This window comes from Alosa sapidissima, chromosome 11 (assembly GCF_018492685.1).
Source record: "Alosa sapidissima isolate fAloSap1 chromosome 11, fAloSap1.pri, whole genome shotgun sequence".
NCBI classification, from domain to species: Eukaryota; Metazoa; Chordata; class Actinopteri; order Clupeiformes; family Clupeidae; genus Alosa; species Alosa sapidissima.
This window is the reverse complement of record NC_055967.1, coordinates 37,785,578-37,812,218: the sequence shown is the minus strand read 5'-3', so window position 1 is coordinate 37,812,218 and position 26,641 is coordinate 37,785,578. Positions and strand designations below refer to the sequence as shown.

The 26,641-nt window shown below is 44.1% G+C and overlaps 1 protein-coding gene across 1 annotated transcript in view; it reads left to right on the top strand.

The window, feature by feature from the left end:
• Positions 1 to 14,008, top strand: part of shisal1b (shisa like 1b) — a 101,252-nt gene extending 87,244 nt beyond the window's left edge. The window contains 4 exon segments of the mRNA XM_042109495.1: positions 5,180 to 5,367; positions 8,402 to 8,615; positions 13,691 to 13,901; positions 13,904 to 14,008. Of these exon segments, the coding sequence (XP_041965429.1) occupies positions 5,301 to 5,367; positions 8,402 to 8,615; positions 13,691 to 13,901; positions 13,904 to 14,008 (597 nt within the window). The 5' untranslated portion in view covers positions 5,180 to 5,300.
• Positions 14,009 to 26,641: the final 12,633 nt, after the last annotated feature.

Here is a 26,641-nt window from a genome sequence, read left to right as displayed (position 1 = left end):
TTAACAAAGCACTGAAAAGGAAAACAGGAGTTGCCGACAGCGACAAAAAGAGGATCATATTTTGCAACACTCTCTATATAGAGTATGCAGCAACCCTGCTGTGTTCAAACTGTTTTTCCCACAAGAGACATATTCACATATGTTAATTGCTACTTACTGCAAACTAAGGCAAGATATTTTGACAATTTTGTGACATGAGGTTTCCAAGGAAACACCACAGTACAGTAGCGCCTCATGACTAGTTGGCCACCAGATTTGATCATGTTCTTTTAGAAAGGATTCAAACATTGCAAAGGCTCTCAGCTAGTCCTAACGTTGTGACACTTTATCTGCACAGATCAAGAGAATAACTCATTATTTCAGAAATCACTAGATTCTGTCGAATTATGAAGCTCTTTGAAGACACATTTGAGATTTGCCGTTAAAATGTCAGTGGTAATAGAGAGCCACCATGCCATCTATTAACCGAGCGTTGGCTGGCAGTATTGCAACAGTGTATTATAGGCAACAAGGCCGGTTTTGCAGTAGTCATATGATCTCTGCCTCCCTCTTTGCTGATACAGTGAGAAGCTGTTATGATGTTATGAGAGTGAAGGATTGTCTCATTAAATAAGGAGGACTTATATGGATTGCACTGTTCATTTTTCTCATTACAATTAAGTACCCCCCACCCTCCTCACCCCGAGTAGAATTGAATTGGTTTACGTAGCAGGAGGGCATACAGTACGTGAATGAGCTACACAGCAGCTAGGAAAAGCTGAGACAAACAAACGCAAGTTGTTTTGTTTCCATGTCGTGATGTACAGCCCTCCTTATATCAAGTAGATCAGACCCCCCCCCCCCCCCCACACACACACACACACACACACACCGCGGTCCCCAGCAGGCTGAGGCCATTTCAGACACACTAGAGCACAGAAAGTCAGCGGAGGACTCTCATTAAAGTCATTAAGAGCCCCCACCCTCCCCCTTACACACTGTATGCCCAAAGGCTGTCGTCACATCAGAATGTTAATCAAGTGATGGCTCTCAATCTCACAGATCACCGCCATCGGAGTTTTGTGAAGCTGTAAAAAGACAAAACACTTTGTCCAGAGTTTTCATACAGATCTCAGGGACAGATCACGTCACGTCAGCATGAAGCACACTGACAGTGATCGAGTAGCGTCTTTTTGAGGGGGTGGCGAACTCCCACTCGTCAAATACAAGAAATGTATGTTAGTTAGAGTGTCCTTGTCCCTTGTCTGGAGGTGAATATTGTAGCCCTGCACACTCTCCTCTTGGAGGAGATGACTGACAGAGATGCATCATGATGGATGTCTTGGGCTGAGCTGCTGCAACGTCATTTATTTACCAACAATCAGACAATAACACCAGAATCTAGGGCAGAGCCACACTGGACTATTCCATCCATCTGACTCCCTCTTGGGGGGCATAAAAACATCAATAGCATGTGTGTATCATCTGACTCCGTCCTGGACATCCATAGCATGTGTGTATCATCTGACTCCGTCCTGGACATCCATAGCATGTGTGTATCATCTGACTCCGTGCTGGACATCCATAGCATGTGTGTATCATCTGACTCCGTGCTGGACATCCATAGCATGTGTGTATCATCTGACTCCGTGCTGGACATCCATAGCATGTGTGTATCATCTGACTCCGTGCTGGACATCCATAGCATGTGTGTATCATCTGACTCCGTGCTGGACATCCATAGCATGTGTGTATCATCTGACTCCGTGCTGGACATCCATAGCATGTGTGTATCATCTGACTCCGTGCTGGACATCCATAGCATGTGTGTATCATCTGACTCCCTCCTGGACATCCATAGCATGTGTGTATCATCTGACTCCCTCCTGGACATCCATAGCATGTGTGTATCATCTGACTCCCTCCTGGACATCCATAGCATGTGTGTATCATCTGACTCCATCCTGGAGGGCTTCAGTGTCTAAGGCTTATGTGTTTATATTTTGTAGCACATTTTTCACAAAGCACTTTGCACAGAGAGCATAACATGGCATAACAAGTTGAATTATTTAATTGGTTAAAAACCAGCTGGAATGTCCATGGGCAACGATGGTGACTAGCATGAACAGTGCATAGCATGGTGTCATTGAACACTGTAGCCTTGCTGGCTCTTGGAGAGCTTTGGGCCCACAGATCAGTAAGTGAAGTCGTGAGCGGCCTCTTGGAGAGCTCTGGGCCCACAGATCAGTAAGTGAAGTCGAGCGATCTCTTGGAGCAGATGTTGCAATTTCAACTTGCAGATCAGCAGCTCAGTGGATCCCCGACAGTGACAGGTCACTCATGGTTTGTTACCGGCCCAGAGTTCATGAGCAAGCTCTCAATCTAGCTAGCATTAGCCATTAGCATGGCAGCTCCGTGTTTGCCCAGCAGCAGCTCCGTGAGATTGTGAGAGCAGCGCATCTCTCACAGAGTAGTTAGGGCACCAGTCCAGCAGCGCATCTCTCACAGAGTAGTTAGGGCATCAGTCCATCACCATATTATTAACAGAGTAGGCCTGGGGCACCAGTCCATCACCATATTATTAACACAAGTTTAAACATTTAAGAACACTACCTGCCTTTCATCCATGGAAAATGTGTGTCTACTCTAACCTTTGAGCATGTGATCTAAGCAACATAGCACTAATATCCTTGTTTGCAGACTTCATTTTACTTTGTGAAGGGATCTCATTATTGGGAAACGTTTCCAACCCTAGCATCGTAACAGGTGAAGACGGGCGTACAAGTCGTAACCAGTCACATTGTCACATTGTGTTACAAGTCATAACCAGTCACATTGTCACTTTGTGTTACACGTCATAACCAGCCACATTGTTCGGATTCCTAATGTACCTCCTACTTCGTATAACCTTTACAAACTGATAATAAACCAATCGGCAGTCATGTATTGTCATTTAATATGATTTGTATACATATAAAATCAATTTGTACATTTAATTTTTATGTGGACACAAAAAAGAGCCGTCACGTCTTTCACCTAATTACGGAAATCTCAAAAGAACTAAACGTGCCAGATAGAGCAGCATGACACGCCAGCATCCTGGTTACTAGGCAACAGCCATGTACTTCCTCTGTTTGGTGTTTGAGCATCCTGGTTACTAGGCAACAGCCATGTACTTCCTCTGTTTGTTCTCTGTTTTCATTATTATGATCTATTTTACTCCACTTTACAACATGAACATTAAACAGATGTCTTCCCATGAAAGTCATACACAAGTTTAACTATCATCCACAGACAAATGTTCCCTTGTCCTAGAAATAGAGGTCACCAATCCAGATTACAGATCCTTGTGTAAAGAAAAAAGGCAAGGACTGATGTGGAGAAAAATTATAGAGGCATTAATGTCAGATTTTGACATCAAGTTTTCAGACAGCAGAGCCACAGTCATTAGCATAAGTGGTTTAAGCTTTGTTTCCTTTTTCAGTCTTTTCTTTTATCTGTGAAAAAGCAAAATATGCATCTGAGCTGCACCTCTCTGACAGAACTAGGTCTCCCAATGCTTTATCTACGGCTGTTTATGCTTTTAATCCTGACTTTATTTACGGCTGTTTATGCTTTTAATCCTGACTTTATTTACGGCTGTTTATGCTTTTAATCCTGACTTTATTTACGGCTGTTTATGCTTTTGTTGAGTTTCATCAATTACATAATCATAGCCAGGCAGAATGCACACCTGTAAATGCATTATGTATAATCAGTTAATAATAAATAGATTTTCATTCATTCATTCATTCATTCAACCTTTATTTAATGCTCGGAAATACAGTTGAGGGCAGTCCTCTTTTCCAATGTAGCCGATATACATAGTAATTAAAATGTAAGGCCAGTGTAGGCCACTAACAAATCATTGTAGGTGAATTCATAAAATATCAATAAAACACGATGATGATCGATGATCTCAGCGACATGAAAACAAATTTTATATATATATACATACCTATACATAAGCCACAGGAATCAATATAGTACCGGTATACAGTAGGTCTGTGATATAACAGAATAAAAATGTCAAGCCAGCAAAACATAGCAATTTCAAGCCCTCTTGAATTGTTTTTGACTTGATTAAAAGGCATTGTGCTTGACTCCTCAAGTCATTTGTCACCTTTCAGATCAAGTGAGTTGGAGAGGATGTGTGTCTGAATGTGTGTGGATTTGCTGGGTTGCAAGTGAATCTCATGATGTCAACTCCCTCAGCCTGACTGCATATTTCACAATGCCATGCCAGCACAAAAAAAGATGCACTCATCACTCATCCTACCACAGACACTATGAAAAACAGTCCACAAGACACATGGCAAGGCTGTCTTATGTGAGACTTTTCAGGGAATCTCCCAAGTCTATGCAGATGAGCACTGAATAATGTCTGTTTAATGGAAACCCCAGACATTTTGAGGAAAAACAAAGAATTGTCAGTCTGCATGCACTCACTTGCACCCAGGCAGCTAAAGTCTGCATGCACTCACTTGCACTCACTTGCACCCAGGCAGCTAAAGTCTGCATGCACTCACTTGCCCCCAGGCAGCTAAAGCTACTACACACTCATAAGCCTCTAGAGAGCTAAAGCACTTGCTTACCTCCTGAAGGGAAGTACTGTAAGCAAGCAGAAACCCACATTGAAGACAACGCCTGTTGTGATTGGAGGAGCCTACTCTACCAGAACTTGTTTTGATTTAGTCAGATGCAGCACAGTGTGGTGCTGGCAGTGCATGTAACCGCCTCTATCAGAAATAGTGCAGATATGGGTAATTGTAGACAGTGAAGGGAACATGTGAGCCACCTCTAATTCACCCCCTTTTCCCTTCCATCTCTCCTCCTTTGAAGACCTCATTCCCTCGTTCCCTCGTTCACTCATTCCCTCGTTCCCTGAAGGTTTGTGTAGGATGCGCTCCTGTGGCACAGTCGCCCCTTCAGAGATAATGATCAGAGCTACTTTGGAAAGACCAAAAATAGGCTTTGCTAAGCTCCATGCTGCATCTGATAGTTTGTGAAACTCAGACAGAATTTTAATTCCTCACTGGAATCAAGCATTACTCACACCTGTGTTTCATCACCCTTCATTGACACGACATGAACCCACCATCCTTATATGTATACTCACAGTGCTGGCTGCATTCGTAAACTTTGGCCTTTGCTGTTCAAGGTGGACTGGCGTCTCACTACCACAGCCATGGGTGGAGCCAAGCAGAGGTCGAGCAAGATGCTGGAGTTGAGCTAAAGCAGCCCATCCCTCCCGTCCTCCTCTGTTGTGTGGGGGAAAGAAGATGACCGTCACTAGCCGGCAGTCCTTCAATGTCCTGGCTGTCATCTTTCTTCTGCTGTCTACCGCAGGTGAGCTCAGAGTTTGGGTCAGTGCTGTCTACCGCAGGTGAGGTCAGAGTTTGGGTCAGTGCTGTTCTCCGCAGGTGAGGTCAGAGTTTGGGTCAGGTCTTCACTGGATCTCCCAATCGCTCCAGTCGCCCATGCTTTTGCCATTGGTTGTTGACCACACTGTGACCACAGCATGCTGGATGTGTGGTCTTCTCTGTCACCAGCACCAGCACACAGTGCAGATCAGGATGAGCTTTGGCCAGAGCATTGGATTAGTCCTCATGAGGTCCCTTTGCCTGCTATGCAGACTATCAACAAACTTCAAGGAGGACCAGTCATGAGAATCAATTTTCAGTTTAATAAAGTAGTCTTCTGTTTAGCTAATGTGGCGCAGAGCTAGTTTGAGGATTTAAGTTCTGTTTGAGCTGAGTACCAATCGGTTTGGACAACCTAAAAGCCCCCCCCAGGTGGCAGGTAAGTGCACGGCTCCATTTTGTAGCTACAGCAGCAGCACTTAACTTTTCCAGGACTCCTGCCCAGTACACTCAGACTGGGCCGCAGCTGAGGAGTAAATATCACGCTAAGTAAAACATGGACTCTCCATTATTTATGCCTGTGATGATTTAGGAGATTCTTGTGTCTCATCAACAGAGGGGAGAGGAAGGACACAATGCAGTGAGGATGGCACTGTAGGTCTGCCGGTCTGAAGCGTTAGCCTGAAAATTACTGTTACTTTACAAGCACTTACATGGTCTATGTTGTGTATACAGTCTCTAAACAGTAGCATTAATGTCGAATAGAGCTGATTTAAAGTTAAACTAATGCATGGATCATTAAATCCAAGCTTTGCTATTTCATATACCATTTGATTAATGTAAAGCAAACCTTGTAAAACAAACAGTATTGAATTGCTTTAAAAAGCCTCTCAAAGGCTGATGCCTCTGAGACCTAAGCATTACCTCAGACAAGACCTAAAATCCCCCAAGCAGGACTGGTTTATAGTTATGCCATAGTCAAAACAAGCACAAATCCTTTCCCAGAGATTCATGCCAAATATCTGGCTCTAAAATCCCTGCTCTCTGAGGGAAGGTTATGCCCCTAGCATTTCCCTACATTCCTGATTACAGACAACAAATGTTGGAACGTAAATATTTAAGATTATACAGAAAAACCATGTCATTCCTTTGATATTATAATGGAGCTTCCATTGTAATATCAAAGGAATTATATGTTTTTTCTGCAAATTATTTTGATGATGGCCTTACAGTGCTGTTCTACCACATTCAATGATGGGCTCCCTATTATATCCACCTGGTGCACAGGCTATTCAGCAGATGCAGGCCTGGATGTAAACTGTTCTTTTAAGAGTTCTGAAACTAGCCAATCATTAGCTCAATAAGAGATCCACATAGAAGCACTGGGAACAATCCTGCTTTGAATGGAGCAGCTGTTGCTCATTAAAACACTTGAGCGATGTCCTTCCCCTTCTCTCTCTGCTTCTTTACTCTTGTACATAATAACACTTGATAAATAATGTCGGATCCGTTTGATTTCTGTGTTGGCAGCACCTGCACATTACATTATTAATCTTGTTGTGCATCAGAGCAACTGTTTCAACCCTCAGTCTTTGAAACAGATATTTGTGATTGATAGATATGTAGATATTTTGTTGTAATACATATGCATCATTGTATTACGCGTGTGCTTTCATCCTCTAGGCTATTTAAGCCCATGTTGTAGTCTGTAAATGAAAGAACACGCCCGGCACTGGGGTTAGTGCAGTACGAAGTGCTTCCACCCTCCAGAGTTGCGTAGCACTGACTCCAGTAGCTGCCTCTGTTATTGACCAGGTTTCAAACCCCATTCCTTTGAGTGGGTGATCCTCTGAGCCTGCAGTGCCTGCTGCACCCTCTTATCTCACACGGGTCTCCCTGCGTTCTCATCTAAATGCTAATGACAGCCTGTCCCTCTCACTGCGCCTGTGTCGTGGATCAGTCACTCCATAAGAAGCAGACGAGCTAATTGTGCGTAAGCGGGCGAAGGCTTGCACAGATCAGACTCTTATCTGGATTCTAATGGTGAGGCATAACAGCAGGAAACGCCTGGGTATTACCGAATGTTCTTTCGGCAAATTTGTCTGTTAAGAGCCAAGCGAGGATAGAAGCAGAACCCCAACAGTAATTTTGGAGTGGTTGTTTTGATCTGAATGCTGTAACATCAGCTTGGGTTGTTTTGCTCTGAATGCTATAACATCAGCTGCAGTGTCCATCAAGCTACCTTGTTGTTCTCTATTGTGGGTAAAAGTCAGACTGCGCAGCCTCTGAGGTGCAATCTAATATCAGCTCAATGTCATTAGACCTCCAGGTCGCTCAAACACTCAGTCTAGTCAGAACTCATTGTGGACCCTCACCATCAACGCAAATGTGATTATTCTCTTTCAACAATCTTGCAGGAAGCATTATGGTTCTCCATGATCCCATTGTCTTGGTTCAGTGAGAGGACAATCAGATTAGAAGAAATACAGGGAAGAGCAAGCCAGCGCTCCTCTCTGTGTCATTAGGAATCATCTCCACACTCTTATTTATCGCTCCTGATGCTTTGGGAAAGGGTGCCAGTCGTTTTGTCACCAGCAGTAGCCAACAGTGAAGTCTTAGTCCATGTCTATTTCATTGTTACGCTTGCAGATTCATTTCTTGGTTCGTTTCACAGACAGATTGGTAATTGGTGATCATCTCCAGGCGTCTGGTCTGCCAAGTGATTTTCACACGGCTTCAATCAATGAGAATTAATCTCTCATCATTTCCTGGGATCGGGGTTCCTGCAAGACGATTATGCCTCCAAGAGGCAAATCTGTGGTTAGATGAGCCTTGAACACAATTGTGAACATATTGATATACAACAGAAGGCATTTAAAGCAAACATATTGAACATATTCGTTCAAACATATTGATATCTGCAGCTATCAAAATGTGTGGGTTTGTGTGACGAAGTCACAGCCTTATTTGAGGGATTGTGTTCGTTACTGCAATTAATTAGTTTCCTTTACTTCTTTTAGCTCTCTCAGCACACTTCCGGGTGTGCGAGCCATACACTGACCACAAGGGGCGCTACCACTTCGGCTTCCACTGCCCGCGTCTCTCCGACAACAAGACCTACATGTTCTGCTGTTACCATAACAACACGCCGTTCAAGTACTGCTGCAATGACACAGAGTTCCAGCACGTCATGCAAGTCAACTTGACAACAACCCCAGACGGTTACACACACAAGTGAGTGTCAACTGAGAACCGTGAAAATAAATAAGGAAAAATACAACAAAAAGCTTGGCAGACTGCCTCCAGCATTTTGATGAATTTGATGCATTGCCTGCAATTACACAGGGAAACATAGAAAGTTCAGAACTGTCATAGGCTGAGCATCTGCTTTGTAAGTTATCGTGCCATATAAAGTACCTCTACAAAGTATTGAGCCATGAAGGAGTTAAACATTTGATTCCTTAGCTTTTAGTTTTAACATGCTTGGGGCTTCATAGCCTTCGCTTCAACAGACACATGCTGAGAAGAGCAGCGCTACGTCTGGGCAGGAACACGCACATGGACCACACTAATCGACTCCTCTCAGAGCTCGGCTGTGGCTGGCCACTCTGCCCTTAAGCATTAAGCCAGCGTCCCGCTGAGCCAGCTGCGGAGCTGATGCTCTCCTGAGGGTGGTCAGCAGGTCTGCGCCTGTGATATTTACCACTGGCCTCAGGTTAAATTGCCCAGAAGTCACATTGACTCAGCTTAGCTCTGTGGTGCCAAGGACAGTCCACACACTAAAGTCTAAGCAAACACACTTAAAGGCGCAGTCAGTGATTGCACAGGAAGTTATGTTTGTTATGTTGTGTTTCTATTTAAATTTTTGTTCAAAACATCGTAGCCTACATTATATTTCAACCAAGGACCAAATGAAACACACCAGAGGGGTAGCTCATCCTCCCTTCAGTATTCCCAGAGAAACTCCACACAGGGTTTTGGTTTTGTTTGGGGGACAGGCTGCCCCCACTTTGTTTGTTTCCAGTTTTCGGAGCCTGGGCTGCCTACTGAGACCGTTTTTTTGTACAGTCTACTCATGGAATCGGCAGCTAGCGATTGTGAGGAGGTGATTGCTGAATGTGACTAAAATGTTATGGGCTTGAAATCGTGTAGGATCGCTGACTGCACCTTTAACTTGTTGAGTTCAAACATATTTGAAGCTGTCAGGTGTATTCCCATATTTCAGAATGCTATTATTATTGCTGATATCAATTGACTCTGAAACATTTTGCTGCTTATTAGCATCACTCTGCTAAATGCTAGCTGCATAGTCATTTCATTTGACTGCACTAAAGTGTTTACAATCTATTAGTTGCCACACTGAAGATGAGATTTCTTGTCTAACCAAACAGTCAATGAACAGGCATTTCATGCAGATCAAAATGTAGTCAAAATAATTTATTGCATCCCTAGGGCATGGCAGAACATAGACACATACACATACATTCACAAAGGAAGATGTTAATTTTGCCTAGTAAAATCCCTAGAGGTATAATCAGTCATTCTTACTGCTTAGCAGTTTGTCTTAAACTAAATTAAAGTCAAGTCAAGTCAAGTCAGTTTTATTTGTATAGCACATTTAACATGCACAGAGTGCAACCCAAAGCGCTCCACATATAAGACATTGTCATTGACACATAGGGTCTGTTCGAAACGGGAGACAGCTGCCTACTGCCTCCCTCCCTACATAGAAAGCTGTCTCAGTAGACATGACCTTGGATTAAATGCATCTTTTAAAAACGAGCGTAGCACTCTAGAATCTTTGGTTAACACTACGGTATGACATTAGCAAAGGCCTGACGTTAAACTAAATTAGCTTACGTAAGCTAGCAGGCTAACGGTATAAATTAGTTTTACGGCCGGCAGATATATCAGACCAGACGCTATTAATGGTTACAACAATGGCATAATCAGATAGTAAATTGTTTATTTCTCATCTCTAATCTACAAATCTAAGCAAAATAAGGTCACACAAATGACATTTTAAACAGATTCAGCAGCCATTACCGATGTCATCTGCCATGTTTGTTTACCTTTCACAGCTGTTTCAGACGTTGCCCCAAGGGATTATGGGTAGGAGGGAGCATGAAGTGTGCACATAGACAGTAAAAGAAATGGACGAACAGACTCCGTCGTTCTCAATGGGAGGGCACTGAGTCATTTTTCAGTTGGTCCCCACAGTACTGCGCAGACTCGCACTTAACTTCGTGACGTTAAGGCTCTGGTATGGTCCTGCATCACATTTGCGTGTGTCCAAGACGTGCGTCATTTTTGACGCTTACACGAAGCATACTCCAGTTTTTGATCTCTTGAATGCGCGTTAGCCGATCAAGATTAGCGCATGCGCACTACGAATGAACTGTGATACCGCCCCCCGTTGGCGGGGCAGAGTATGTTGAGCCTGAAAGTAGGACACTCCCACCAAAGAAGAAGTTAAAAGCAGGAAGACAGTTCACATTTTAGCAGGTGTGCAGTGGTACTGTCAACATGTCGACCTATGAAGAAGAAGAAGAGTAGCTGTGTTGTATGTTGCTGTTGTTGGAAGAAGAGCAACGCATGAAGAAGAGAAGAAGGTGGGATGTTCAACACTTATGTGCAAAAGATGCGGCTGTTAGATGAGGAGAAGCACCACGAATACTTTTGCATGTCTGCTGAAAAGTTTGATGAGCTGGTTCGTCGCATCTCTGCATTTATCATCCACCAGAACACTCACAGCACACCTGTTGGTATAGCTGAGAGACTTGCAGTCACTTTGCGCTACCTGAGTACGGGAACGTCCTAGAAAGCAGTTGCAGCTACATGCTGGGGACACGTACAGTGGCGAAGCTGATTCCCGAGGTGTGTCAGGCCTTATGGAAAGGTCTCCAGCCATCGAACTGAATCTTGTAACTCATATGATAGATACACAGAAATTCTTCTCACACTTCCTTCGCCTTCAAAGTCATCAAAGTTAAACATTTATTTATGTATTATTATTAATATCATCCTCACAAGTGATATCAAGTCGTGTTAATGTTGAAACTACCACACATGATCATCTTCAAAAACAGTCATGGTAAAACAAAACAAAAAAGTTATAGCTTCTAGCATTGAAGCTAATCTTCTTTCCACTTTTCTGACCTACGGTCAATCCATCGAAAACCTCTGAAATGATTATCGTTAGACTACCTAACGGTAAAACTACTGTTTTTCATTAGGTTTACTTGCCTCTATGCTTTACCTTAACATACAATGCTATTGTAGGCTACATAGCTTTGTTCACGAGTTTCCGTGCTGGCTGGACTACGCTTCTTATCCAAACAAAACGGTTATCTCCCTTCAGTGCGTTAGCTTCCCTTCAACCGGACATGCTAAACATTCTTCTTACGGGAACCTAATGTTACGTACGAGGTAGTCGAGTCTTGTTTTGCCTTTTATTGTTTATGTAGATAACACAGAAGCTAAAATATCGGCACATGATATATGTTATATGAAGTTATGGGAGTTCAAAAAAATCCTAAATGAATGGGCGTTCTATGGGGTTAGCAGAGAGTTGATAACCACCGCTACATCGATGCTTCTACTTCCGGGAATTCGCCTGCCCCCTTGAGTGTGCATCGATGCTGCCTCCAAAAATGACCGTTATTTGGGAATTCTAAGATATCTTAAAAGGCAGCAGAATTAGTTTTTTCGGTTTCGAACCGTACTTGCTGCCTTGCTCCCCAGTTAGATATCTTAAAAGGCAGCAACTTTACCCGTTTCGAACACACCCATAGACTAACAAAGACAATAGCGGACGGAGCGGCGTAGTCGCCAGCGTACCCGTGACACCAAGACATACAAGACAGACAACAAACAAATGAATAAATAAAATAAATAAAACATAAAAATAAAATTAGTCCAATTTCCAACCGGCTGAAAATGTCCAAGGGCAATGATGACTCGCGTGAAACTGCGCACAGCTGTGTCTCCACAACCGATGCAACGCCAACAAAGTTCTTTACACTCACTGGCAGTCTGGAGATAACATGAACGTTAGGCCTTGTTAGTTTGGAGATCACTGGAAGCATACCAGTCCGAAAGTCCTGGGCGATCTTATAGATCAGCAACTCGGTGGACTTAGCTGCTATAACAGCGACAGTTTGTTGGTCCGTAATGCAGAGTTCTTAACGTTAACGTTAGTCTGCTCAATCCAGACTCCAGGCAGTTGGCATGGCAGCTCACAGGTCAGAAACAGCTTGGCTGCCTCGGCAGATCTTTCGCAGAGTAGCTCCAGCTGCTGTCCTGAGAAATCCCCTCGACCAGACAGCGAAGTGCAGCACCGGCTCACAGATGGATGTGAAGGATGTAAGAGGCCCAGGGCAAAAGCTAGCCATAGCAAGCTCCCAATGGACAGACGTTAACAACATCAGCCGACTTGAAAGCAGTAAAAAGGACTAAGAGAATAACACGAAAACTATCAAAAATAACGTAAATAAAGAGAGAAAACATTTAACTAGACAAATCAATACAAAAAATAAACATGACATTACATAAAATTACGAACATTACATAAAAACAAACAAAAACATGATGCCAGACGGAGCGGTGTGTCTCGCCAGCGTCCCCGTAACCAAAGTGCACATCTCAGTGTTCTAATATGACAGTGCACATCTCAGTGTTCTTATATGACCGTGCACATCTCAGTGTTCTTATATGACGGTGCACATGCACTTAATCCACAGCCTGGAAGATATAGTGAATATTAACATGTCCAGTGCTCCTGATACTCGGCCTTGTGGTTGTTTTGCAGTTGCCCCTTGAGCCTTCTTGGTTAGTAGAAGTTAACCACAAGGCCAATTAAGTGGATGTTAAACATGGGACATGTGCATGTCTTTGGACTCGGACAGTTTTGTTTATCTGTTGAATTAAAATATCAGATAAAGTTATAAACAAACAAACAAACAAATCCAGACTACATTTGCTTCTTTTACTTCTACTGGACTTATTAGATGCCTCACAGTGAAGTAAGGAATGGACAGAATAGAATTTATTATTTATTATATATTATTATTTTCCCACATACTGTGCCTGTTTTGAGTATAAAATAAGTAGCTAGGCTAAACATGGGGTAAACACATTACGTTTGAAATATGTGCATTTTAAAAAGAATCTCCTGCATAATTACTCATTGTCCTACCATGTCTGTTTATTGGCACTGTAAATATTTTCCAGGGAAGGATTTTGAAAGAAAAAGAAAAGCAGCTTCATTTCAACTCTGTTAACTCTGTTCCCTCGCCTCCCTCTTGCAGCAATTACACAGCCTTGATCGGCGTGTGGATCTACGGCTTCTTCGTCATGGTGCTGCTGGCTCTGGACCTGCTGCATTACTCAGCCATGAACTACGAGCTGTGCCGGGTCTACCTGCAGAAGTGGGGGCTGGGCGGCCACTGGCTCCGGCAAGCCAGGGTCCAGTGGAAGAGCCCTGAGCAGGAGGAGAGCCAGCTCCAGACCCAGTCCGCAGCGCCGGCCCCCTGGGCCCAGGCCTCTACTCCCACCCCAGACACTGCCTCAGAGGAGATGCCCAGAGCCCCACGCTGCTCCCGCTGCACACGGCCGACGCCTGGTGAGTCCACAACATCCCTTACGGCCACCGCGCACCGCGCACCGCACACAGGCTCGGCCAGATGATGGCTCCTCAGAGAGACCTGTCAGGAAGGAGAGCAACCGCAGCCACATGCAAAATAAAGGCTGCTATAGGGCGGTCTAGCAGATGACAGCTGACCAGAAATGCTAGTTTTTCCCAGACTCGGAAGATCAGATCCATTGATTGTCTTGACAGTTCAGCCTTGGATGAAAACTATGTGTACTTCGAAGGAGGCTATGTTTTAAAACAGCATGAGGCCGCTAAAAATACTTCCAAATATTTGCCCTAGATTACATTGTTTTGGAGATTGGCGAAGGCAGTGACACTAACAAGGGTTATTTGTTTCTCTATTTAGGATCTGAAAAGGTAACAAACTTGTCTCAGTGAGTTTGTGATTGTGTAAAAATAAATATGTGGTGCCTCATTCTGTTATGAACGCCCAAAGCTGACATGCCCAAGGGGCAGGGGTGCACCATGTTATCTTCTGAAGTCACAGGCTTTGATTTCCCCAAAACAACTCGCTAAGTCTTCTTCTCAAAGTAGTTTGTCTCGGACACCTGTCAGGCTTCATACCCCGATAGTCAAGCAGTGTACAAAAGACTGAAGAGAAGAAGAGGCTTTATGAGAATGGTCATCAGGGTCCAACACGTACTTCATGAGAGTGGTCATCAGGGTCCAACACGTACTTCATGAGAGTGGTCATCAGGGTCCAACACGTACTCCTCTCACCTGCTCACCTCTGCTAAGAACGTGACGCTGTTGCTAAGCTATTGTTGCCACAGTGCTGTGACAGCCCTCCTCCTACTGAGAAGAGGAACAATCATTAGCTCAAACCTTATCCTTCGTGTCAATCATAAAAATACAAACTATGCATACGATACAAAATATACCATAACTAAAATACCATTGCCATCTGTTAGGTATCCTTTTTATATATTTAGATTTTTAAAAATATTTTAGATATGTAAAGAAATACATTTATCTGAGCTGAATCTTAGAGTGGTCATTTGGTATCACAAGAGGAGTTGGTGGCAATTGGATTTCTGTCATATAAAGAATATCAGATAAGGCTGCTGAATGCAAAGACTGTGACTGAATATCTGCCAAGTCTGTGTCAGTCTCCCAGCGTAAGGAAAGCATTCAAGTGAGATGTGCCAAAAGCGGCATCAGCACAAATCTAATGTGCTCATCTCTGATTCTCTAACATGACAAACAGGCTGGTGTATCTCGGACGCTGGCGCAGTAGGGGCGGCCTGGCCGGCCACTGTGGAGAGCTCCGTGCTGCTCCGGGCTACCAGACGGCTCCACTGGAGGTCTATGATGTATTAATGAGAATAGAGGGCTGACAAATGGGCCTGGGATCCTAGCTGGACAGAGCGTGTGGTGAGCAGGAAGTGTGTCTGTGCAGACGAGAGGGCTCAGATGGTCCTGCTGACTCCTGAGGGCCTCCGCCCACGCGCTGGATCTGCCTAATTAAGCTGGCCAGTGCCTGCGGAGGGGCCTCGTTAGCCGGGCTGTCTCCAGAGTGCCATCAGCCTTCCTGTCAATCCCCACGGGCACAGCAGCTGGCATAACGAGGCCACTTCTCCTCCACAAGGAGCAGCATGGTGAGGGCCCACATGGGATGAGGCCATGAAATGGAAAGTTATGTAACCTTAATGAAGGCTCAAATCATTAATCATTTGGGCAGACACATACATTAGGGTCAGTTAACCTAAAATAAGATAGCTAGTTGGCCTAAGAATATACTGTACTCCTGAGACAAATGCACATTTAAAGGGCATATGCCCTTAAGGCAAATCTGAGCCACCACAGACAAACAATGCGTCACCAGATGGCCCTGTGTCAGATTGTCTGGTGGAAGTTATTTAAGAAGCAAAGAGGCCTGTCCCCCGAGAACAGCATGCTGAGAATAGAGCTCAGTCTTGCGGAGAAACATCTGCCTGAATGTAAAGAGAGAGAAGCAGGCCAAGACCAAGGCAGGCAGGGCAGGCAGGCCAAGACCAAGGCAGGCAGGGCAGGCAGGGCAGGCAGGCCAAGACCAAGGCAGGCAGGGCAGGCAGGCCAAGACCAAGGCAGGCAGGCAGGCCAAGACCAAGGCAGGCAGGGCAGGCAGGCAGGGCAAGACCAAGGCAGGGCAAGACCAAGGCAGGGCAAGACCAAGGCAGGCAGGCAGGGCAAGACCAAGGCAGGGCAAGACCAAGGCAGGGCAAGACCAAGGCAGGCAGGGCAGGCAGGCCAAGACCAAGGCAGGCAGGGCAGGCAGGCCCAGACCAAGGCAGGGCAGGCAGGCCAAGACCAAGGCAGGGCAGGCAGGCAGGCAGGGCAAGACCAAGGCAGGGCAAGACCAAGGCAGGCAGGCAGGCAAAGACCAAGGCAGGCAGGGCAGGCAGGCAGGGCAGTTGGCACTGATGCAACCAAGCGTGTCCCCAGACTCCTTGAACTGAAATGTGTATAGAACGAGCACAGGATGGGTGGTTTGCATGTTATATAGTTTTAGCACATTTTTTCATAGCCAGTGATCCATCAACTCTGCAGTCATACCCTTACCTTTCATTCAGGCTGTTCCTTTTCTCATGTGTAGGCTCAGCATCAGAGCACATGTACTGTATGTAGCGTGTGTAGGCTCAGCTTTAAAGCACATGTATGTAGCATGTGTAGGCTCAGCATCAGAGCACATGTATGTAGCATGTGTAGGCTCAGCATCGGAGCACATGTATGTAGCGTGTGTAGGCTCAGCATCAGAACACATGTATGTAGCGTGTGTAGACTCAGCATCAGAGCACATGTATGTAGCGTGTGTAGGCTCAGCATCAGAGCACATGTATGTAGCGTGTGTAGGCTCAGCATCAGAGCACATGTACTGTATGTAGCGTGTGTAGGCTCAGCATCAGAGCACATGTATGTAGCATGTGTAGGCTCAGCATCAGAGCACATGTATGTAGCGCAAGCTGAGTTGCCATGAAGCTGGTCCTGGCACAGTAAAAAGGAACATTTGTGGACTAAATTTAATTTGCTTTGGCAGTGCACATTTCTGTTTTGAATAAGATCTGTCTGTTTGAATTGTGCCCCCATTTTGGAAAAGAGGGGACATACGCAGATTGGCATTTTGGGAAAGTGGGGGCATACGCAGATTGGCATTTTGGGAAAGTGGGGGCATACACAGATTGGCATTTTTTCTATAAAGCCTCTGTGTGCCACTGACTGCTTATTTTGACAGCATGCCTTTAATTTCTAATACCCAATGCAGAGGATAGGACTTTTTTTCTGGATATTATCATACTCAGGGGACTATTCAGCAGCCCTTTCCACAACAATAAACACAGCTGTTCCAGGAATCCCACGACATATTGCTTTAAAGCGTTCTCCTTTGAATTATTTAACAGTCTGTCCTTTCCAGAGAAAGCCATAGACAGAGATTAGAGGGGTGGGGTGGGGTACGGGGGCCAACTCATGCCATGGTCTTTCCTGCCTCCCACTACCCCGGGGCTAAAAGCCCCATCGCCCCCATGGCAAGGGGCTGCACATCTCAGACAGACACTTGGGGGGTGACCTGGACACAGCGCTGGCCTTTACTAGGAATACACCACTATTCTTAGAGTGGCTCGCTGACCCACTGAAGGTCTCTGTTGAACTCTCCCCGCCACAGACCAGCAGTGTGAGAACAGAGGGACTCTGGCGAGAGGAGAGAGGAGATGCCCTTGGCCCATCACTTTGCTTTACGCTCTCTTAAGTGAAGTGGATGGGAATGAAAAGCTCCCAAAGCAGTTTGACCAGTGGCGATGGGCATGTTGATGGCTAGCTGAATGCAATCTCATTTGTTCTTGGCCAAGGGCCTGGGCCTGGTCTGGACACAAGCCCAGCTCAGCGCAGCGTCCCTGCTGGGTGGCACCTCGTTGCCAAGGTCGGCCGAGGACTCGTTAGTCGAGAGATTCCAAATGACACGGCATCTGTCACAATACTCAGGCAACCCCCATGGAGATGTGGTTAATGGTGCCGCCATTACCTGGTCAAGCAGCAAGGTCATTACCTGGTCAAGCAGCACTCTGGGTTCGTCTGGCCACTCAAACACTGTTGGGCCTGAATGTCCGCACCATACCAATGGGTCTCCTCTATCATTTAGGACGCTACACAAGTGTCAACATCTCCTGACGTTTGCAACAGAGACCACTGGTTGACCACCACTGATGGCTCATTCCCATCTCTGCTTTGCATTGACTCCATTACACTGCATGTCATATTTTTATGAAGCAATGTCAAATTTCAAAAGTCAATGTCAAAAGAAGCTATGCTTTTACGGCACAGCGTTCCTGCTTTTAATTGACGGTCATTTGGCCACAGTCCCTAGGCAGACTGTGCAGGTGGTCAGTGGCTCAGGCAGGGCACTGGCTAAAAAGTGTGTGACCGGGTTTCTGAAAGAGGTGACATTTATGATGTCCTTTACGCCAGAGTGGTTGCCAGAGGATGCTCTCACAGGAATGGTCAGGAAAGGTCAGCGCTGCTTGAGTCCGTCTGAAAAGCCCTCTGTGTTGCATGTCACAGGGAGACTTGTTATTGCCACTATTATTTCTACCCCTGAACTTTACAAATGATGGCTCTGATTAGTGCATATTTCAAAGACCATTACGTTCCACACACAGCCCTGAGCTAAGAGACAACACAGAGTGCTATTGTGAAGATGTTCAACTGAAGGACAATGTAGCTGTAGATTATACACTATAGACAATTTATTGTTGATGTTGATATGTGTGTTTTTTAAATCACTGACCAATATGATGCAAATATTCACCCTGAATAGGTAATTGCTGCTGAAACTGTGACTGTTGACTGCATATCTTGAATTAATAACAAATGCTGTACTGTAGGCTAGTGCGTCTTCTCCGTGGCCAGTGGCCAGTGTAGGGAATAACATTCTAAATGTTTTCATCTGAGAGGTTGAGCAAAGGAGGAGGAATACCGCACCGCATCTGAGTGGGTTATATATTTCATCATAATGATCACCATGGTGATGAGTTAATCATAAATGCCCATAATATTCATGATCACCATGGTGATGATTTAATCATAAATGCCCATAATATTGATGATCACCATGGTGGTGATTCTTTGGCACATTCTTTCTGATTATCTTAACTTTCACCTTCTCATAGAGTGAATCTATGGAGGGATACCATCCATTGCACATCATCAAAGAGCATCATGGGAAAATAAGGGTCAGGATTTGGACCCTGGACTCGGCCCTGGGAAGAGCTCCTCTGTTCTATTCCACAAGACCTCTACAAATCAGAAGACACAACAAGGCCAGTGACTGTAGCAGACATGAAGCAGGACAGCAAGACCACACGCCCCACTGACCTCCTCCACACACCCCACTGACCTCCTCCTCATGCCCCACCTCCCGCCGATGGCCACTGACCTCCTCCTCATGTCCCACCTCCCACCATTGCCCACTGACCTCCTCCTCACGCCCCACCTTCCACCGATGGCCACTGTTCGTGTCCATGAGAGATGGAGGTGGCCAGGCGCCCACACCACTGACCCTGTATCTGTATTGTTTGCACTGCTGTATGGCCTAGTAGGGCCCAGAGTCAGTAGCTATGTAGCTGTATATGGTTCCCTGTGGGTTCTTATTGGGTTCTTAATGGGTTCTTTGTGTTACTGTCAACTAGTCAGGGAACTGTATGAGAGGCAAAAACTTAGGATGTGTGTGGATTTTTGTTTTGGGTTTGATCCACTGTTGATAACCTTTTGAGACATGTAGTCTTTCTTGGGTAGCCCACGTGTTTGAAAGCACTTTTTGTTACTGAAATACACTACTGGTCAAATGTTTGGGGTCACTTAGTTTTTTTTTAATCAGGGCAGCAGTTTTCAGATTACATTATGTGTTTACATAATTATATCATGTGTTTACATAATTACATTATGTGTTTACATAATTACAAAATAGTTCTCCAGTGTTTTCACAGTTAGCATTTTAAAATCATATCAGATTAGTAAACAGAATGTGTCTTTGGAGCATTGAATGAATGGTTGCTGATAATGGGCAATAAAGATATTGCATTAAAGATCAGCCATTTCTTTCTACAACAGTCGAGAGCCCTTTTGCAATTATGTAAGCACATAATGTAATCTGAAAACTGCTGCCCTGATTAAAAAAACAATACAGTTGATCTCGGCTTGTATTCTGTCTATAATGGAGTGGAATGGACATTTCTAAGTGACCTCAAACTTTTGACCTTTTGGTAGTGTAGGTCTGGTCTGCCATGCCACAGCTTCGAGGGGGGAAAAAGTCCTGAAACATATGGACAGCTCAGTTTTAGTTTTCATGAAAACACATAGACATCAAAAACACATTTTACTACTGAACATTTCTATCATTCATTCTGAAGTGTCAAGAGGTTTGTAAGACATAACAGTATTCCATATCTAACTGCCACCATCAAGTAAGGACTTGAAGCACATTCATTCTCATCAGAAAAAGGTACTGCTGAGAATGTGTCTTGTTTTGTTTCAGAATTAGTCAGTTTGGCAAAACATGTTGGTAAACAACTGAGAGCACAACCAAGAAGTGTCTGTGACCTGTCGGTATGAAAATAAATGATTACATTATTCAGAACAATTTTGATTTGACATAGTCAATGATTGCACCACTGCCTCACCAATGTCTACTGTAGGTCCGTAGTCTCCACTTCTCACATGTCTAGGTCTGAATTCACCTCTAACATATTTGATACATCTCTCACGTTCCATCACCAGATGATAGGAGATTGTTTCCTGTTTGTTTTGAGCTGCTACAGCTGTATACGCTTGCTAATTATTGTAGTAAATCACTGGTGACTCAAAATACCTCAGAGTATTTACAAGGTCTATCTAATGTCCACAAATGTGTTTTTTCAGCGCCATAGAGAATAAAATGTGATTTGGGCCAAAATATTAATATTATTCATAAGAATTATATAATATGATTTTTTTTGTTCATAGAATGGTGGTTATTTGATTGTAGATGTTCGATGACGTGTTTCTCAGACCTTAATCATTTTCTTCATAGTAATAGAACATAGAACATAGAATAGTAAACACTGACACATGATGTATTATTCAGGTGAAGAGGCAGCAGAATGAATTTAACGACACACCTCCAATACTATGAATTAAGTGGATAAGCATGATTTGTATCAGAAATGTGTCAGAGTCATGACACCAATTCCTATGCAATTCCATCTGCCTCGTAAGAGTGTGTAAGTGTTGTAGGCACAGATATAGCACTAGGATCATGGGTAATGCGGTGGCAACTATGGGCGAGAAGCCCATAGTGTCAAAAGAGAGCTCTCCGGTGTGACGGTGGATCGTGCGTCGTGCTGCATATGCTGCTGAAACAGGAGAGAGAACTGAACAGAGTGTTGTGTGTGAGAAGGGAATCTATAGATTAGATGAGATTAGATTCAACTTTATTGTCATTGTGCAGAGGACAAGTACAGAGACAACGAAACGCAGTTTGCGTCTAAGCAGAAGTGCACATGGGGGCATGAAGAGCCGAGTAAACAGGAAACGGCAAAGAAATACAAATGAATGTGACGGAACATGACCTGACAAATGAACGTGATGGACATGATATTACAAATGAACATGATGAACATGACATGACAAATGAACGTGACAAACATGACATGACAAATGAACATGATGGACATGATATTACAAATGAACATGATGAACATGACATGACAAATGAACGTGACAAACATGACATGACAAATGAACATGATGGACATGATATTACAAATGAACATGATGAACATGACATGACAAATGAACGTGACAAACATGAAATGACAATGAACGTGACGAACATGACATGACAAAAAAAATGTGATGAACATGACATGACAAATGAACCTGACAAATGAACGTGATGAACGTGACTTACTGCATTTGTGTGTGTGTGTGTGTCTCTGTGTTATTATGAAGTAGACTGTTGGTATGGTGATGACGTGTTTTTGTTGTTGTAATTATTTAGGAGGTGTTGTAATTTCCCTGTTTTCACTAGCAATCATTGAGTTTTGAAATTTGATTCTCTAATGAAAGCAGTGTCATTGTCACATTGTCTCTGTTAAGTCACACACCACAGAGCTTAAAAAACACAGAATGTCAAGGACTCATAGTTGAACGCAAAGTAGATTAAGCGCTTTGGCTGGCTAATTCACATGCACATAGTATATCGATCCATCCTCCCTTTGTGGGGAAGCAGCCATATGGCTAATGTTGAAATGCAATGTGCAGGGACAGTGACATTGTTTACTGTACTGTAGCTCCAATACAATTATAACAAGGTCAATGTCTGCCCGCATTTTCAGTGTGCCTGTGAGGTGAGTGAGTGAGTGTGCTTTATCATGAGATTTTGAGAAAGGTGGAGTGTCAACTGTCAAGATTAACATGACAGAAAAGTTCTACGTGATTACACTATGTAGTGTAGTCATTTTTAACAACCTGTAATTTGTGATGGCAAAAGAATATTGCCTTATCATTGCCACTGTTATGTGAAACATGGTGTTTCAGCATTTTATTCACTCAGGCTTGCAGGTGTAATGATTTGTAATGATTAGAACTTTCCACTCAAAATTCTTCCGTAGCTGTGATTTTAGTGTCATGGTTCAAATGAACGAGCAATAACCTTCAGTACAGCATAAGAAGTTAGACCCACTTACTGTAGGTGGGATGTTCTTTTTTTTTAGCTAGCTCCAGTTATTCTGTCTCCTCCAAATGCAGGGCTGTAAGGCAGCTGAGATGAGGCTCCCCCATCCTAGAAATAATTGGCCAGGAACAGGAGAGGTGCTAAATTGCCGTCCTCCTCCTCCTCCTCCTCCTCCTCCTCCCTGACCGCCGACACAAATTGAAGATTTTTTTAGTGGCTGCAGTGCAAAGGGGAGTTAATTGGGACGTCTGCACAGAAGTGGAAATCGGACGCAGTGCTCTCATGGGGTCGGCTGTGATGGACATCAGGGGAATGACTCCGTGAGCGCCCTCTCGATCACACTAAAGCATGTGTGATATTAGCGTGTTCCTGTTTACACAATGCAACACAACACACAAGTAGCTGTGGGCTATAGATGCCATGAAGTGGTACATTTCCTCACATCAAATGCTCCCATGACTCTTGAAATAGTTATGATCACTAATAATGTGAGTGAATCTACGTATGAGTCGCTGAATGAGCTGCCATTGATTGAATGAGCCATCTGAGCTTTAAAAAAGCTTTTAAAAAACATTCATTCATAATCCGCTGTGAAAATGTGGTGGTGCTCTCACATTAAGAATCCATACAAAACGTATCTGCATCAATGCTTGTCTAAAATAGCACATTGAAGTCAGGCTTATTTAATGACTGAAAGCCAGAAGATATATGACTGTGGATTTTACTGATGTTAAAAAAGTATGAAGTTGTAGGAAAGGTCACAGTTCAACTAAAACATTTGTTATTGCCTTACTATGAGAAACTATCGGCTAGTCTGAAGTCATGGCTTTCAGATACACTAGTGACACAGTTGCACACAAAACATGAACATACAAACGGCAGCCACCACATGGAGCACATCACAGTATCAATGTGTCAGATTAGAGCTTCAAATTTAACTGTGTATTGTTAAAATGGAAAGAAATAAAAATATGATGTTTTCCAGTATGTGCAGTGATTTGTGTCACCTTGCTGATATTGGTATCTGAACTTCCCAGTGCAGCATTTTGAATAGCAACAGAGTGATGGTCCTCCATACGATACTCTGATACGATACGATACTCTGAGTGATGGTCCTCCATACGATACTCTGCTGCTGCTAGGTTGCATTCGGACTGCAGGTTGTCACTGGGCCCATTAGATAACCAAAACAATTCATCCCTCTGTTTCTCGGTGCTTGCAAGAGGAATACGATAACAGTCCTGCTGTGGTTACATCAGCTGAGCCGCCATTCAACAGAAGCAGATAATATGCAGTATGTGCCATAATAGCATCTCTATGCAAGCTGTGCCCCCTGCTTTTGTTACTGAAATGAGCCGATCTTGTGGGGTTTGTCCCCCATTGCTGTCATGTTTACTGCCCTTCTGCTCGTCAACAGGAGCACCTCTGACTCACCGGTCAGCACATTTAAGGCTGGGCTTGGGCACTTCTGGGTTCGACCATGTCCGTTCTAATCAGATGACCTCCAGCTGTTCTGCTGTGGCTTGCCGGTCCATTTGCAGCAGGTGGTGATGAGACCAAGGCCCTCCTATCATCACTCACCAGCTTTGTCATTGATTTATTTGTGATAAATTGGGAATGAATGAAGTTTAATCACAGATTGTATATCTTCACTGCTCAGATTTTGGCATTTTATTTAGTTGGAAACTCTATGTAAGTGTATTTTTTTTTTTTAAATTGAGCAGTGTAATATAAGTGATATATCGAGGGACTATGAGCAGTGTCATAAGTGATATCGAGGTATTATGCTGTTAATGTCTTCCTTCACTAGGTCCTAATTTTGGCTTGTCTTTAATTTCAATGAACCCACCACTTTTGATGACAGGGCATGCTAAATATAAAGTCTAGCCTTCTTTTAAAGTGGCTTTCCCACCCAATCACATTTGCCAGGATATGCTGAAAAACATAGCATTCTTCAGCACAGTGAAAGTCTTCACAAGCAGCAACTTTTGAAATGGGTCACAGATCTAAAAGTCCTGGGCTATGTGGTGGCGTCCCTTCATCAACAGCGGCAGATGAGACAGCCTGTTCTCTGTCTTGGCCTGCCTCAAAGGCAGACAGGTCGACAGAAGTTTTCCCTCAGATGTGTGTCTCGTAGGGGCCAGAGCACGGAGCAGCAGCGCTAGCAGCCCGACGCGTTCACGCTCCGGGACTCCCATCGCTCAGCGGACAGCCGGAGTCACCGGGGCTGCGGTGCATCATTAAGGCGCGCGGCACGCTCTCCGACAGGCCCTCTGACCAGGCTGACCGTGTCAGGCCCGGGGTCCTGCTTCCAAATTAGAAACAGCTGCTAACAAGAGTCGTGTCAAAAGCCTGCAGGACAGTGTTTTCTTTGGACACCCCATTTTATCAACATTTTAATGACTTTTTGTTCTATGAGGGGTCTTCACATTCTCTTTTCATCTCTACGCATTCACTCCAAACACCATTTACCTGCCTTGTCTGTTCCTCATTGTCCTTGTTGTGCTTAACTCCATGTAGGCATGCTTTTGTAATGAGTGTTTTAGAGCTCCCTTTGATGCTTTTGACTCAGAGTCAACAAGAGCGAGATAGAGAGAGAGAGAGAGAGAGAGAGAGAGAGAGAGAGAGGAGGCATGAGGGATGGTGAAGGTTTGCATACATGAAATACTCGAAATACTAATTACACACATTTGTCTTGACAGCAAAACCTAAACCCATTTTCTGCCTCCTGGTAGTCATTTATGAGGACAGCATATAAGAATAACCCATCCATCCAGACAGCATATAAGAATATCCCATCCAGACTCTTTACAACGTCCCCATCATCACCTCCATCATCATCTAAATATACACCTCCGCATAAGCTCTCATGACTGACAAGAGATCCATTTCGGGGATGCATGTCAGTGAGTGTTGGTCCCCAAAAAAGCCAGACTTTTCCGTTAGTGTCCCCAGGAATTGAGATAAATTATCCTGCTATTTTCTATCCCATAATACCTTGACATGTTTTCCACTGGATTTAGTGTCATCATTTCCAAAATGGGACATTGAATTATGCCCACTTTAATTCCATTTAATCACCCGAAACATCACTCCAAGGTCATGCATTATTCCTTAACAAAGCCGCAATCAAGGAATCTCCAGTAGATTTGTATCACATTAATGAAGCCCCACATTAGCATAATGCTATTAGTAATTACTCTGAATCAGCTCTGCAGCGCTCTCAGGGATTCGGCTAATTGGCCTGCAAATGAATCCCTGCTCTGTATGGGAGCACCTCTCTCACTGGTTAGAGCAATGCCTGTCAAATCAACTCCAAGTCCTGGGGGCCAGCTGATGGTATGAGAATTCCTTGTGTCTGGTGGAGGTGTTGGTCATAGTGTTGATCAGAAGGTGAGTAACAAGGTGGCTCCTGTTGTCAGACACCCTGTTGTTAGGATACCGGAGTTCTCTTTAGCTGAATGTGGTTCTGTTAGGATACTGTGGTTCTGTTAGGATACCGGAGTTCTCTTCAGCTGAATGTGGTTCTGTTGTAAGGATACCGGAGTTCTCTTTAGCTGAAGGTGGTTCTGTTAGGATACCGGAGTTCTCTTTAGCTGAATGTGGTTCTGTTAGGATACCGGAGTTCTCTTCAGCTGAACGTGGTTCTGTTGTAAGGATACCGGAGTTCTCTTTAGCTGAACGTGGTTCTGTTGTTAGGATACCGGAGTTCTCTTTAGCTGAATGTGGTTCTGTTAAGGATACAGGAGTTCTCTCTAGCTGAATGTGGTTCTGTTGTAAGGAACCTGGATGCCTCACTGCCTTGGTACATTGGCTGGTGGTCAGACGGTCAGCCAACATCACAAACATCCTTGTCTGTCACTTCCACCACCTTCGCCTCACTTTCATAATGACTTTTGAAAGTGTCTACTTGAACTTTACTTT